This window comes from Bolinopsis microptera, chromosome 13 (genome assembly GCF_026151205.1).
Source record: "Bolinopsis microptera isolate Bmic1 chromosome 13, MBARI_Bmic_1.0, whole genome shotgun sequence".
NCBI lineage: Eukaryota > Metazoa > Ctenophora > Tentaculata > Lobata > Bolinopsidae > Bolinopsis > Bolinopsis microptera.
The window spans coordinates 1,797,544-1,812,841 of record NC_087084.1 but is presented as its reverse complement, the minus strand read 5'-3'; the positions used below and the strand labels follow the sequence as shown (position 1 = coordinate 1,812,841).

Here is a 15,298-nt window from a genome sequence, read left to right as displayed (position 1 = left end):
GGTGTGTCACGTGGGGAGAGGGGTTGTGAGTTGAGGAGACTGGGTGGTGTGTCACGTGGGGAGAGGGGTTGTGAGTTGAGGAGACTGGGTGGTGTGTCACGTGGGGAGAGGGGTTGTGAGTTGAGGAGACTGGGTGGTGTGTCACGTGGGGAGAGGGGTTGTGAGTTGAGGAGACTGGGTGGTGTGTCACGTGGGGAGAGGGGTTGTGAGTTGAGGAGACTGGGTGGTGTGTCACGTGGGGAGAGGGGTTGTGAGTTGAGGAGACTGGGTGGTGTGTCACGTGGGGAGAGGGGTTGTGAGTTGAGGAGACTGGGTGGTGTGTCACGTGGGGAGAGGGGTTGTGAGTTGAGGAGACTGGGTGGTGTGTCACGTGGGGAGAGGGGTTGTGAGTTGAGGAGACTGGGTGGTGTGTCACGTGGGGAGAGGGGTTGTGAGTTGAGGAGACTGGGTGGTGTGTCACGTGGGGAGAGGGGTTGTGAGTTGAGGAGACTGGGTGGTGTGTCACGTGGGGAGAGGGGTTGTGAGTTGAGGAGACTGGGTGGTGTGTCACGTGGGGAGAGGGGTTGTGAGTTGAGGAGACTGGGTGGTGTGTCACGTGGGGAGAGGGGTTGTGAGTTGAGGAGACTGGGTGGTGTGTCACGTGGGGAGAGGGGTTGTGAGTTGAGGAGACTGGGTGGTGTGTCACGTGGGGAGAGGGGTTGTGAGTTGAGGAGACTGGGTGGTGTGTCACGTGGGGAGAGGGGTTGTGAGTTGAGGAGACTGGGTGGTGTGTCACGTGGGGAGAGGGGTTGTGAGTTGAGGAGACTGGGTGGTGTGTCACGTGGGGAGAGGGGTTGTGAGTTGAGGAGACTGGGTGGTGTGTCACGTGGGGAGAGGGGTTGTGAGTTGAGGAGACTGCTAGAACAGTTTGTACTTACACAACCCTTACTGAACTGGTGCTCTCTTAACCTATTACTTACGCAACCCTTATTTACGTGGTGCTTTCTTTACCTATTAGTAAAGTACTTTACCTATCTAATATCTACTTACCTCCTCCAGAGTGCTGTCCATGACCCCGTAACACTTTATCCCCAGCTCGCTAGTCATCCCATCTAACTCCTTGAACAGGTCCGGGAACACCCCCCTCTGGAACGCCTCCCAAGGTAGCAGGTAACTAATCTCCTGATCGTTATTGTGGTGCACTGTTGCTCGGGGCACGTAGGTCTTTATCAGCCTGGGGAGGAACATGTTTAAATCTTGAAGCTTAAAGCAGTTCCGCTGGCAATCACTAAAAAATCGATGTAGAGGAAACCTCAGAACACATAAAATTAAAGATCATCAAACCTGGACAACTCGGAGTGGTTGTATTTGGCGCTCCTTATATGGGCATCACGTGTTTCTGTACTTTTCACTGACGCTTGGGAGAGAGTGACAGATGCTGTTGTAGAAGAATTCAGAACCTCGCTTGCCAAATACCCACTGTCTTCGTCTTCAAAATCTTCTGGATTTTCTTCAATTTCCACACCTGACAGGTTTATGTTATAACTCCAATACCATGGTTACAATACATGAATACCATGGTTACCATGGTTACCAATACCATGATTACAATACCATGGTTACAATACTCCAATACCATGGTAACAATTGATGCATCTTCTTTTTTTTGTAAATATCTAAAACTCTTACCAGAATCCTTTTCAATATTGAGGTAGTACCCAGGTCCAAATCGTGATTTCAGATACAGTGGTGATCCACAACACAGTAGTTGACCTGAGAAAAAGCTTCAATATTAACATTTTATTTCCGACAATTTGTATTGTGCCGGTTATAATTTGGTCTGGGGTTGGAAGTTTCACTGTAAGTTCAGCCGAAAACACTACACTAGTGCTTACCATGGGAAAGTATAGCGACTCTGTCTCCAAGCAGGTCAGCCTCGTCCATGTGGTGAGTGGAGAGGAGGATGGTTCTGTCTTGCTTGTGTTTTAGTACCATCTCCCAGATGCTGCGTCTAGACCAGGGGTCTACCTGATAATAGTAATATTATAACTATAAGTAACTAAATATTAGATAATATTAATATTATAACTATAAGTAATTAAATATTAGATAATATTAATATTATAACTATAAGTAACTAAATATTAGATAATATTAATATTATAACTATAAGTAACTAAATATTAGATAATATTAATTTTATAACTATAAGTAACTAAATATTAGATAATATTAATATTATAACCATAAGTAACTAAATATTAGATAATATTAATATTATAACTATATGTAACTAAATATTAGATAATATTAATATTAAAACTATAAGTAACTAAATGTTAAATAATATTAATATTAAAACTGTAAGTAACTAAATATTAAATAATATAACTAACTAACCCCAGCTGTGGGTTCATCTAAGATGATAATACGAGATCCACCCACAAACGCCATCGCCACACACAGCTTCCTTTTCATGCCACCTAATGGGTTTATTAATTAATGCATAATTGTGATAATTAATGAAATCTCTAATCTTAAGATAAAACAAATGATTAAAAAAATGTTTTGGTATACGTGGAAATACCAAACTTTTCGAAGACACAAAGTTTTATTTTTCAGATCTTTGCTTTTGAAAGTTTATTGATTAAAAAAAGTGTAAATTTACAACAAATCGTTAAGCAACAGGTTTTTACAAAATAAATTATGCGATTCTTTAACATACCAGAAAGGTTACTAGCGAAACAGGCAGCTTTATCAGCGAGCCCCACATTCTTCATGAAAGTGTCCACATCTTCTCTTACTTTAGAGGGCGGGGTTCTTTTGAGACTAGCAAAGAACCACAGGTGCTCCTCCACAGTCAGGTGTTCGAATAGAACGTTAAATTGGGGACATACCCCCAGATCTTGTCTTATCTACAGGGAATGTGTGATAAAGATAAGATATTTGCTTTGGAATGTGTGATAAAGGTAAGATATTTGCCCAACGAGCTGAGTGCTGTCAATGTTATATTTTACAAATTGTGCGCTTCATTTCCCGCGGCAATTGTGACGATTTAATTAATTTCCACTGCTAAAATGCACCACATGAAGAATTCGTCGTAAATTTTTTTGAAAAGCATTAATATATATGGACGCTGACATGTGTCTCTCAATAACAACGTGCCAAAGTGCACAACAACAAACAGTTTATGATCATATTATTAAAGTACCAACATGTTTCATATCTTTGCGGATATCTTTGCCGTAAACAGTAGCAGTGCCAGTAGTAGGAGGGTACAGTCCACTGATTATACTCATTGTGGTTGTTTTACCTGCCCCATTGTGGCCCAGTAGTGTCAGTATCTGGGTTATGACGTCATAATTAATTATATTATTAGTATAATAACGTCATTAACATATTTTCTAATTATACATTAATAAAAATGACATAATTTCATCTCGTTTCCCTCTTATTATTGTATACTTCAAAACATGCACAGCAAACACAAATATGGGGTGTACTACATTAATAAAATGTAACTTTTAAAAAAACCAAAAATTTTATGAAGGAGCAGTATAATATGTACAGACCTGATTCTCGTAGAGATCCAGTGATAGCCCACTCAGAGCAGGGCGGCTCATTCCCTTGTACTTCTTAGTCAGGTTACAGATAGAGATACCACACGTGACATTATCAGGTGGTCTCTCAATGTCCGCCTCACATGTGTGCCCTGTAGTATGTGTAATATGTGTAATATGTGTAATATGTGTAATATGTGTAATATGTGTAATATGTGTAATATGTGTAATATGTGTAATATGTGTAATATGTGTAATATGTGTAATATGTGTAATAATTGTAGAGTGTAGCTTTAATTTTTGCATTAAGATATGACTGCAAAAATGGTTCTATTTAGAAATCTCCAACACGTTTTCTTCTATTCTGATGATTTTTCATTTATCAGAGTTTTCTTTGATAATCAAACATTCAGCATCTCAGTGGTCTCTTGTACCATCTACGTTTAAGTTTGTGGTGTCTTGTGCCTCCCACGTTTAAGTTTGTGGTGTCTTGTGCCATCAAAATTTAAGTTTATTCCGAATTTCACTATAACTGTCCGCAGTAAAACACAAACCCTTACTCACATGGACGGAAGGTTTAAAAAAATATTTTAATTTTCAGGCGAATGTTGAAACATAATATGCCGTGATGAGGTATGAGGTATGAGGTATGTGGTGTGATGAGGAAGGATTAGAATAATTTACGGACATCTTTAAATGTTATTGGTCATCTTTAAATGTTATTGGTCACTCAGAGCTATTTGAGGTTTTAATATTTCCTGTGAATGCAGACCACCTCGTGCGAGGTGATTAAATTCCCAAGTCAGAGAAGAAGAATAATATCCAGAGTCCAGACATTGTGGCCGCGGAAGTCGGCAGGGGTCGGTCACTAGGTGTCAAAGGTGGAAAAGGTGTTAGTTGTTGGAATAGCCAGCTCCCAGAATATTCGTCTCAACATAAAGTGGGGTCAAGGCTCCTCTTGCATCTCATTAAATTTCTGGTTTTATTTGTCGTGCTTTCTTCGAGATTATTTTTTTTTTTATTTGAAAATTCAATTAATCATTATATATATAAATTAAGCGTTACATTTCAGCCATGCAAAATTACAATGACATATTTTGATATACTTAATGGTAAATGGTACTGCAATATAAGTTGCTTAATGTTTGGCCGGATGACAACTAACGAGAAAAATAAACTTGATTATATAATAATTAATTCGGCTGAACCAACACATAGCAAGAGCCACATTAACGTTGGGGCCGTTGGGGCTATATATATAGCGGGGGATCGAGGGCAGATACTTACCGTTTGTGGCCTTGATGTCCCCTCTTAGAGCAATGAGTTAGTTAGTCAGTGGCGATAACACAGTGGACGTTTCCGAACTTCCAGCCATTATCGTTAGTGGGTTATTTGATTTTTGTGGATAGATCAAATTAATCACAAAATAATCGGACTAAATTATATTAACCGTCCCCAACTGACACGAATTGTGCTATTTTGGTTGCTCCTAATCTTCTCTTTCTCGATTTAATTAAATCGAAGATAATTTCTGAACATTGGTGCTGACTGCAAATTTTCTCTAGAAAGATTCATTTCTCACAATTTGTTTATTGTTTAGTAACCCGAAAAAAGTGTGAAAGATCTCCAAAATGAAGTTGCTCCTAACTGCACTGCTAGTGTGCATATGCAGTGTGGCAGCACAAGACTACGCTGAACCTCATGAAGTAGTCTGGGATCCTGCAGGTGAAGAAGTTGTCAGGGATCCCGCAGTTGAAGAAGATTACTACACAAACAGGCGTGGGTCCAGACAAACCACGGAGCCGAGACCAGTAAGACAAATGCTGGGAGTGAACCGTTGGCAAATAATTAATATTGTGGACTCAGAGGTCCATGAAGAGGGAGTCAAATATAGGTTTGATGATGACGTTATCGAGCGTGTGAGAGAGGACGTGATCCCAGAGCTGTGTTACTTGACTTCAGATAACATCACCTTCGGCAACTCCTTCCTGTTGGATAAAAACTGCCTGGAAGAATTTGAGAGTGTCAGCCCTCAGTGCCTTGGATTCAAATGTGATCTCGCTCACTACTTCCTGGAACACGGAGCACAGATATTCACAGACTTCTTCAACGCCACCGATTACAAGGAGGGCATGGAAATAATCCGCAGGGAGGTGTCAACTGCATTCGAGAAGTTGGACGTGTGTACCTGCGGCAGAGAGTTCTTCAAAGCTACATTCAAATGTGCCCCATTGTAAGTTTCATGGTTGTTATAATTATTGGATATAAAGATATAATGAGCGTAGTGATTAGCAACAAGCAAGGAACAACCATGAATATTTGTAGCACTACAGGTTCTAGTAATATGACATGTAGCTGTGTACCCAGTAACGATGGTAACACACTATAGTTATATAACAAATATGGCCTCATATATAATGCTTGTTTCCCTAACAAACAATATAATATTAACCAATTAATGAACTTTTCAGCTACTACGCCAATGCCCTATCTTTTGCAATACCCTCTAACTATAATTTGGCAAATTTCGGAAGGATCGCGAGAAGTGTGGACGCTAAATCGGTAAGAAATTAAAAACATGTAATAAAAAATAACAAGAATTGCGCCCGTTGTTTCGTTTTGGCGGACGCTAGATTTCCATTTCACATTTACTATAAATTTAAGTATAAGCTCCAATCAGCTCATTTCAATCTTCATGATCTGATAATGATATTGATAAATTATGCATCAAATACGGCAAACACTTAAAATTCAGTTCAATTGCCGTAGAACTTAACTAGGGGGTGCACGATAAAAATAAACTTGCTCGGATTTTAAAAATTGTTGTACCACTGTTTTCTAGAGACTGTGAGAATTTTCACAATACCAAATTTGTCATACCTATCTGGAAAGATCAGTGAGTTTCGCCAAGGTGCCATATTTGATGGTGCGCGGCTTTTGGAGCAAAAGTAGCTGTAAAAGTCGCGTAATTTGACCAAATTCGTCCAAATTTGACCATTTTTGTCGTATTATTCGGATTTATCTTCAGTTCCTTAAATGAGATCATTCTGGAAATTGGCTACGACCTTCCAATAAGGCTTTTACAACTGTCCGAAAAATTTGGTGGATATCGGAGTTGATATAGTGATAAAAATGGGGCAAAATACGCTGCTTTTAGCTGTAACATAATGTCTGATGGTTGGATATGCTTTAAATTTTTCGGACACTTTCCTTGTAACTTACAAGGAAAGTGTCCGAAAAATTTAAGACTGACAAGTTGTAAGTCTATGAGTAAGCTTACCAATTTTTGTTGCAATTGGAGGTCGGGAAGGATACTCAATATCTATTTGATTAAAGAAAATTGTGCTGGCCGAAATTAGCGCTAAAAAACCATCCTACAGTCGGCACGCGCGGCTCACTGTCGATGGCGCACTACCTAACTTAACTTGTATCTGTAATTCAAGAAATTATCAGCCAAGGTAAAACTAAACTATACTCGTGTACACATCAATACACCACGCGTGCCACTTACAAATTGAGCATATTACCTAATAGTAATATTATACATTACATGCATCATATACATTAAAACACAGTCGCGCCGCGCATTCATAGATCACAGGCTATCTAGACAGTATACATCACATCTCCACAAGCAATCCTCGCGCGCGCAACGTTTTCGTTGCATGGAAACGGACGTAAGGAAGGAAGGACACACGACATATTTAAACACACCTATCTCGTTCTCCAAAATCCACGTTTTTCTGCAAAAACCTCCATTTGTAACCTTTCACTATTGCCTTTTTTCAAGAGGGTGAAAAGGAAAAAATAAAACTGGTTTTATAAGGGCCTGTCAGACGTTGCATCTAGCTCTAGCGTATCGACCATTTTGAATAACAGTTGTACTTTTATTTATATTTTTTGGTTTATATAAACATATTATTTAATCATAATAATAATATTGTTTATGATAATATCCCGCAGGCAGGCAGGTTCTTCGACAGATTGCTAGCGGGAGTGTGCGAGGAAACCAGCAGTGGAATATGCCTCAACTCTATCCTCAGTGCTTTGCAGGAGCTGGTAGAAATGGGTGTGAACACTGTTGAGGATTTCGACGATTACGATAACGGTGACAGAAAGCACCAGAAGAAACAAGAAAAACGTTGTGACGCTATGTTTGGCCCCTACCGCGCCTGGGTGAAAGACGGCCGGGACCCAACCGACTTCTCTTTGGGAGAGGAGCAGTTTTGGGAGGTAATGCTGAACATGACCGCCAAGACAACCAACGCTTTATACTGTGAGAAGAAGTGCAAGAAGGACAGAGGTGTCTTGTATCCGTGTTGCCTGAGGAGAATGCTGGAGGATCAGAGTAGGTGAAAGTGGGTTAGATTTTGGATGTGCAAATCTGTTTTGACACGTGATATGATAAGTGATATGACACGTGCCATTGTTGACTCCTAATTTTAGTCCACCTTAATCCTGCAGGGCCGCACTTCTTGCTCTGAAATCTTTAATAAACTAATATAGATACTTACGTCTTACATACATTATGGTCCGACAACATGGTTTCTCAGCTCCAGGATTGAAATTATAATCCTTTAATTTCTATACTAATGTAACCCGTGCCTACGACCGGGACTTCACTATCGCAGTTGAATTACAGAAGTATAAACAGTGCAAAACTTAAAATTGTGCAAAACTATAAATTCGCTCAGTTGAAACCGACCTCATTAGAGTAAATTTAATTCTGAGCTGTAAATGGGTAGAAAGATTGAGAGAGAGAGAGAGAGAGAGAGTGTGAGAGAGGGACAAAAAGTGAGTCACTTTAATATCACATTTGCAGTACAAAACCATCAATTAAACCGATTACCATCGGTCGAGTTAAAGAAATATACCGGAAAAACCAGTCCCACAAATCTTACCGTTTTCTTGATTGGGATATTGCAAACTTACATTTTACACACACACACACACCCACATTTATTGAGATTATTAGAATTGATAAATATATACGCTACTACTGTTATTATATAATATAGCTACTGTATCCACAGAATTGTTCGACAACGTTGAGAAAGTGATTGAAAGTGTGTACAAGCTCATTCCTATCTTCGACATTCAATACGACGACTTTTACGAGTTAGTAATAGTAAAAAATACATCAAATTTAAGAGATATACTATAATAATTGAAATAATTATGATAATTATATAATCAAATTATATAAAATGATACGAGAATTCATCAACAACATTTTCTCCAACTATAGAATTGACACGATGAGTATCAATCTAGAGGAGATAGAAGAGATCGCCTCCTGGACAGTCCCTGCAAACCTTCGCGACGCCTTTATGAGGACAGTACACGCTGCTAAATATTGCGAGGTAGGTTGTGTTTATGAGGACAGTACACGCTGCTAAATATTGCGAGGTAGGTTGTGTTTATGAGGACAGTACACGATGCTAAATATTGCGAGGTAGGTTGTGTTTATGAGGACAGTACACGCTGCTAAATATTGCGAGGTAGGTTGTGTTTATGAGGACAGTACACGCTGCTAAATATTGCGAGGTAGGTTGTGTTTATGAGGACAGTACACGCTGCTAAATATTGCGAGGTAGGTTGTGTTTATGAGGACAGTACACGCTGCTAAATATTGCGAGGTAGGTTGTGTTTATGAGGACAGTACACGCTGCTAAATATTGCGAGGTAGGTTGTGTTTATGAGGACAGTGCACGCTGCTAAATATTGCGAGGTAGGTTGTGTTTATGAGGACAGTACACGCTGCTAAATATTGCGAGGTAGGTTGTGTTTATGAGGACAGTACACGCTGCTAAATATTGCGAGGTAGGTTGTGTTTATGAGGACAGTACACGCTGCTAAATATTGCGAGGTAGGTTGTGTTTATGAGGACAGTACACGCTGCTAAATATTGCGAGGTAGGTTGTGTTTATGAGGACAGTGCACGCTGCTAAATATTGCGAGGTAGGTTGTGTTTATGAGGACAGTACACGCTGCTAAATATTGCGAGGTAGGTTGTGTTTATGAGGACAGTACACGCTGCTAAATATTGCGAGGTAGGTTGTGTTTATGAGGACAGTGCACGCTGCTAAATATTGCGAGGTAGGTTGTGTTTATGAGGACAGTACACGCTGCTAAATATTGCGAGGTAGGTTGTGTTTATGAGGACAGTACACGCTGCTAAATATTGCGAGGTAGGTTGTGTTTATGAGGACAGTACACGCTGCTAAATATTGCGAGGTAGGTTGTGTTTATGAGGACAGTGCACGCTGCTAAATATTGCGAGGTAGGTTGTGTTTATGAGGACAGTACACGCTGCTAAATATTGCGAGGTAGGTTGTGTTTATGAAGACAGTGCACGCTGCTAAATATTGCGAGGTAGGTTGTGTTTATGAGGACAGTACACGCTGCTAAATATTGCGAGGTAGGTTGTGTTTATGAGGACAGTACACGCTGCTAAATATTGCGAGGTAGGTTGTGTTTATGAGGACAGTACACGCTGCTAAATATTGCGAGGTAGGTTGTGTTTATGAGGACAGTACACGCTGCTAAATATTGCGAGGTAGGTTGTGTTTATGAGGACAGTACACGCTGCTAAATATTGCGAGGTAGGTTGTGTTTATGAGGACAGTACACGCTGCTAAATATTGCGAGGTAGGTTGTGTTTATGAGGACAGTACACGCTGCTAAATATTGCGAGGTAGGTTGTGTTTATGAGGACAGTACACGCTGCTAAATATTGCGAGGTAGGTTGTGTTTATGAGGACAGTACACGCTGCTAAATATTGCGAGGTAGGTTGTGTTTATGAGGACAGTACACGCTGCTAAATATTGCGAGGTAGGTTGTGTTTATGAGGACAGTACACGCTGCTAAATATTGCGAGGTAGGTTGTGTTTATGAGGACAGTACACGCTGCTAAATATTGCGAGGTAGGTTGTGTTTATGAGGACAGTACACGCTGCTAAATATTGCGAGGTAGGTTGTGTTTATGAGGACAGTACACGCTGCTAAATATTGCGAGGTAGGTTGTGTTTATGAGGACAGTACACGCTGCTAAATATTGCGAGGTAGGTTGTGTTTATGAGGACAGTACACGCTGCTAAATATTGCGAGGTAGGTTGTGTTTATGAGGACAGTACACGCTGCTAAATATTGCGAGGTAGGTTGTGTTTATGAGGACAGTACACGCTGCTAAATATTGCGAGGTAGGTTGGGTTTATGAGGACAGTACACGCTGCTAAATATTGCAAGGTAGGTTGTGTTTATGAGGACAGTACACGCTGCTAAATATTGTGAGGTAGGTTGTGTTTATGAGGACAGTACACGCTGCTAAATATTGCGAGGTAGGTTGTGTTTATGAGGACAGTACACGCTGCTAAATATTGCGAGGTAGGTTGTGTTTATGAGGACAGTACACGCTGCTAAATATTGCGAGGTAGGTTGTGTTTATGAGGACAGTACACGCTGCTAAATATTGCGAGGTAGGTTGTGTTTATGAGGACAGTACACGCTGCTAAATATTGCGAGGTAGGTTGTGTTTATGAGGACAGTACACGCTGCTAAATATTGCGAGGTAGGTTGTGTTTATGAGGACAGTACACGCTGCTAAATATTGCGAGGTAGGTTGTGTTTATGAGGACAGTACACGCTGCTAAATATTGCGAGGTAGGTTGTGTTTATGAGGACAGTACACGCTGCTAAATATTGCGAGGTAGGTTGTGTTTATGAGGACAGTACACGCTGCTAAATATTGCGAGGTAGGTTGTGTTTATGAGGACAGTACACGCTGCTAAATATTGCGAGGTAGGTTGTGTTTATGAGGACAGTACACGTTGCTAAATATTGCGAGGTAGGTTGTGTTTATGAGGACAGTACACGCTGCTAAATATTGCGAGGTAGGTTGTGTTTATGAGGACAGTACACGCTGCTAAATATTGCGAGGTAGGTTGTGTTTATGAGGACAGTACACGCTGCTAAATATTGCGAGGTAGGTTGTGTTTATGAGGACAGTACACGCTGCTAAATATTGCGAGGTAGGTTGTGTTTATGAGGACAGTACACGCTGCTAAATATTGCGAGGTAGGTTGTGTTTATGAGGACAGTACACGCTGCTAAATATTGCGAGGTAGGTTGTGTTTATGAGGACAGTACACGCTGCTAAATATTGCGAGGTAGGTTGTGTTTATGAGGACAGTACACGCTGCTAAATATTGCGAGGTAGGTTGTGTTTATGAGGACAGTACACGCTGCTAAATATTGCGAGGTAGGTTGTGTTTATGAGGACAGTACACGCTGCTAAATATTGCAAGGTAGGTTGTGTTTATGAGGACAGTACACGCTGCTAAATATTGCAAGGTAGGTTGTGTTTATGAGGACAGTACACGCTGCTAAATATTGCAAGGTAGGTTGTGTTTATGAGGACAGTGCACGCTGCTAAATATTACGAGGTAGATTGTGTTTATGAGGACAGTACACGCTGCTAAATATTGCGAGGTAGGTTGTGTTTATGAGGACAGTACACGCTGCTAAATATTGCGAGGTAGGTTGTGTTTATGAGGACAGTGCACACTGCTAAATATTGCGAGGTAGGTTGTGTTTATGAGGACAGTACACGCTGCTAAATATTGCGAGGTAGGTTGTGTTTATGAGGACAGTACACGCTGCTAAATATTGCGAGGTAGGTTGTGTTTATGAGGACAGTGCACGCTGCTAAATATTGCGAGGTAGGTTGTGTTTATGAGGACAGTACACGCTGCTAAATATTGCGAGGTAGGTTGGGTTTATGAGGACAGTGCACGCTGCTAAATATTGCGAGGTAGGTTGTGTTTATGAGGACACTACACACTGCTAAATATTGCGAGGTAGGTTGTGTTTATGAGGACAGTACACGCTGCTAAATATTGCGAGGTAGGTTGTGTTTATGAGGACAGTACACGCTGCTAAATATTGCGAGGTAGGTTGTGTTTATGAAGACAGTACACGCTGCTAAATATTGCGAGGAAGTTGTGTTTATGAGGACAGTACACGCTGCTAAATATTGCGAGGTAGGTTGTGTTTATGAAGACAGTGCACGCTGCTAAATATTGCGAGGTAGGTTGTGTTTATGAGGACAGTACACGCTGCTAAATATTGCGAGGTAGGTTGTGTTTATGAGGACAGTACACGCTGCTAACTATTGCGAGGTAGGTTGTGTTTATGAGGACAGTACACGCTGCTAAATATTGCGAGGTAGGTTGTGTTTATGAGGACAGTACACACTGCTAAATATTGCGAGGTAGGTTGTGTTTATGAGGACAGTACACGCTGCTAAATATTGCGAGGTAGGTTGTTTAACCTTTTAACTTAAGAATTGGTAGAATTTGAGATTTTGTTAGAACTAGAAGCTATAAAATTTAATTATCATATTGCTTTCAGGGAAAGATCGTTCAGTGCTCCAACTAGTTTCGTTTATGCAGAGATGTACTCGTACTTTTATGACTCCGAAATGAATATCAAACTTAAAATTTTATTCAACAGTCAGACTATCAGATATTTACTATTACGTACATTTTCAAGCTTTTTTTAAAGAACCTAACAGTAACCAATGGCTATTTATATTATAATTATATTGTATATTGGTTTTTTTTACCATTGGAAATTTATTTCGCCAACTATGTTTTTTTTAATTCGTTTTTCTTGCAAATATCAAAAAAAATAGATCGAAACTGTGAAGATTTGCTCAAGGAAACGGCAGAAAAACTTTTATTCAAAAATAGTTTCCATAATACTCAAAGCTTTTCATAATATTAACAAACTCCGAGAGACTCAGAGACAAGTGCTAACGTCCTGGCACAGGTGTGCCCTGTAGTATGTGTAATATGTGTATAATATGTGTAATATGTGTAATATGTGTAATATGTGTAATATGTGTAATATGTGTAATATGTGTAATATATGTGTAATATGTGTAATATGTGTAATATGTGTATAATATGTGTAATATGTGTAATAAGTGCTAACCTGGCAGTTCGAATGAGTTGTGCCTGTTTCTGGTGGGGGAGGGGTGTCTGCACCAAAACATGAACTTTAACGGGAAATACCAGGGTTTGGGCACTCCATATCTCCCCGGGAAAACACCCTGTTTTTAGTTTTACAATTATAACGTGTTTTTAAATAATAGAGATTCAACATAATTTGTGTATTAGCTGGCCTGAAGTGAAAGAAAACAATTAATGTGAAAGAAAACCTCAATGTAGAGCGCTAAAAGGAAGTATATGATAGCATCTCCAATCAGAGCGAGAAAACACTTCACCATGTTATACTCGTCTGTGGGAAACTGAAAATTCAAAATATCAAGTGACAATTTCAGGCTTTTAAAAATAATCGAAATCTTGATTTCGTTACGTTACATTAAAAAGTTAAAAGCGCTGTGCTTATGAATTTTAAAATTTTTAAAAATTGGGTGAATCGCCGTTAAAAATTCAGTTCTACCTATGTTTTTGACAAAAAGAAGCATCAATAAGTAGTGGTTAAAAACATTCCAGGTTTTTTAAAATCGTCAAAATCTTGACCATGTTATGTAGCACTGAGCTAATATATTATTTAAAAATTGGGCGAATTGAAAATTCAGCTCTGATTTTGACAGGAAGAAGCATAAATTAATTATGGCTTATACTAATTAACAATAAGCAAAATACGTTGATTACGAACAAAAGTAACTGACCACGCCCTGATTGAGGGTGTGCCAACGCAGTCCCACTCCTTGTTCCTCGAATCGCACTATGTACTCCGTACCCATGCCAAACGCACTCGTGCTAAACAAACTCTGTAATTAAATGTAATGTTACTTTTGGCCCCATTTTATGTTACTTTTATGTAAACATTTTTTAGATGAATTCCGCCTTAAGGACAATTTAGATTAATATTGTTCCTCGTATCATTATCATATTCGCTCCACTTACCACTACAGATTTACCCCACTTACCACTATAGATTTGCTCCACTTATCACTACAGATTTGCCCCACTTACCACTACAGATTTGCTCCACTTACCACTAAAGATTTGCCCCACTTACCACTACAGATTTGCCTCACTTACCACCACAGATTTGCCCCACTTACCACTACAGATTTGCCACACTTACCACTACAGATTTGCCCCACTTACCACTACAGATTTGCTCCACTTCTCTCTCTCTCTGGTTTGGTCAACGGTTTCTGGCCTCCTAGTGAAGAGGGAGGCCTTGTGAAGAGGGAGGAGATTTGCTCCACTTACCACTACAGATTTGCTCCACTTACCACTAAAGATTTGCCTCACTTACCACTACAGATTTGCTCCACTTACCAATACAGATTTGCTCCACTTACCACTACAGATTTGCTCTACTTACCACTACAGATTTGCCCCACTTACCACTACAGATTTGCCCCACTTACCACTACAGATTTGCTCTACTTACCACTACAGATTTGCCCCACTTACCACTACAGATTTGCCCCACTTACCACTACAGATTTGCTCTACTTACCACTACAGATTTGCTCCACTAACCACTACAGATTTGCTCCACTTACCACTACAGATTTGCTCCAGTTACCACTACAGATTTGCTCTACTTACCACTACATATTTACCCTACTTACCACTACAGATTTGCCCCACTTACCACTACAGATTTGGTCTACTTACCACTACAGATTTGCCCCACTTACCACTACAGATTTGCTCTACTTACCACTACAGATTTGCCCCACTTACCACTACAGATTTGCTCTACTTAC

The 15,298-nt window shown here is 40.0% G+C and overlaps 2 protein-coding genes across 2 annotated transcripts in view; one reads left to right on the top strand and one right to left on the bottom strand.

The window, feature by feature from the left end:
• The window catches only part of LOC134825438 (ATP-binding cassette sub-family A member 2-like), a 58,458-nt gene that overhangs the window by 20,766 nt on the left and 22,394 nt on the right, over positions 1-15,298 (bottom strand). Inside the window, exons 23-33 of the mRNA XM_063837614.1 lie at positions 14,240-14,341; positions 13,763-13,852; positions 13,537-13,654; positions 3,552-3,691; positions 3,195-3,323; positions 2,705-2,894; positions 2,380-2,462; positions 1,875-2,007; positions 1,669-1,752; positions 1,324-1,504; positions 1,030-1,213 (exon numbers count right to left, since the gene is read on the bottom strand). Coding sequence (XP_063693684.1) covers positions 1,030-1,213; positions 1,324-1,504; positions 1,669-1,752; positions 1,875-2,007; positions 2,380-2,462; positions 2,705-2,894; positions 3,195-3,323; positions 3,552-3,691; positions 13,537-13,654; positions 13,763-13,852; positions 14,240-14,341 — 1,434 coding nt within the window. The remainder of the gene's footprint in view (positions 1-1,029; positions 1,214-1,323; positions 1,505-1,668; positions 1,753-1,874; positions 2,008-2,379; positions 2,463-2,704; positions 2,895-3,194; positions 3,324-3,551; positions 3,692-13,536; positions 13,655-13,762; positions 13,853-14,239; positions 14,342-15,298) is intronic.
• LOC134825324 (uncharacterized) lies at positions 4,961-13,587 on the top strand. Its single transcript, XM_063837496.1, has 6 exons — positions 4,961-5,772; positions 6,011-6,101; positions 7,503-7,887; positions 8,573-8,657; positions 8,788-8,902; positions 12,952-13,587. Exons 1-6 carry the CDS (start codon positions 5,171-5,173, stop codon positions 12,976-12,978), a joined length of 1,305 nt encoding a protein of 434 aa, XP_063693566.1. The 5' UTR covers positions 4,961-5,170; the 3' UTR covers positions 12,979-13,587.

Coding starts and splice junctions, on each gene's coding strand:
- LOC134825324 (XM_063837496.1), top strand. CDS start 5,171: ATGAAGTTGCTCCTAACTGCACTGCTAGTGTGCATATGCAGTGTGGCA. Junction 8,658..8,787: donor CAATACGACGACTTTTACGA/GTTAGTAATAGT, acceptor CTCCAACTATAG/AATTGACACGATGAGTATCA. Junction 8,903..12,951: donor ACGCTGCTAAATATTGCGAG/GTAGGTTGTGTT, acceptor TATTGCTTTCAG/GGAAAGATCGTTCAGTGCTC.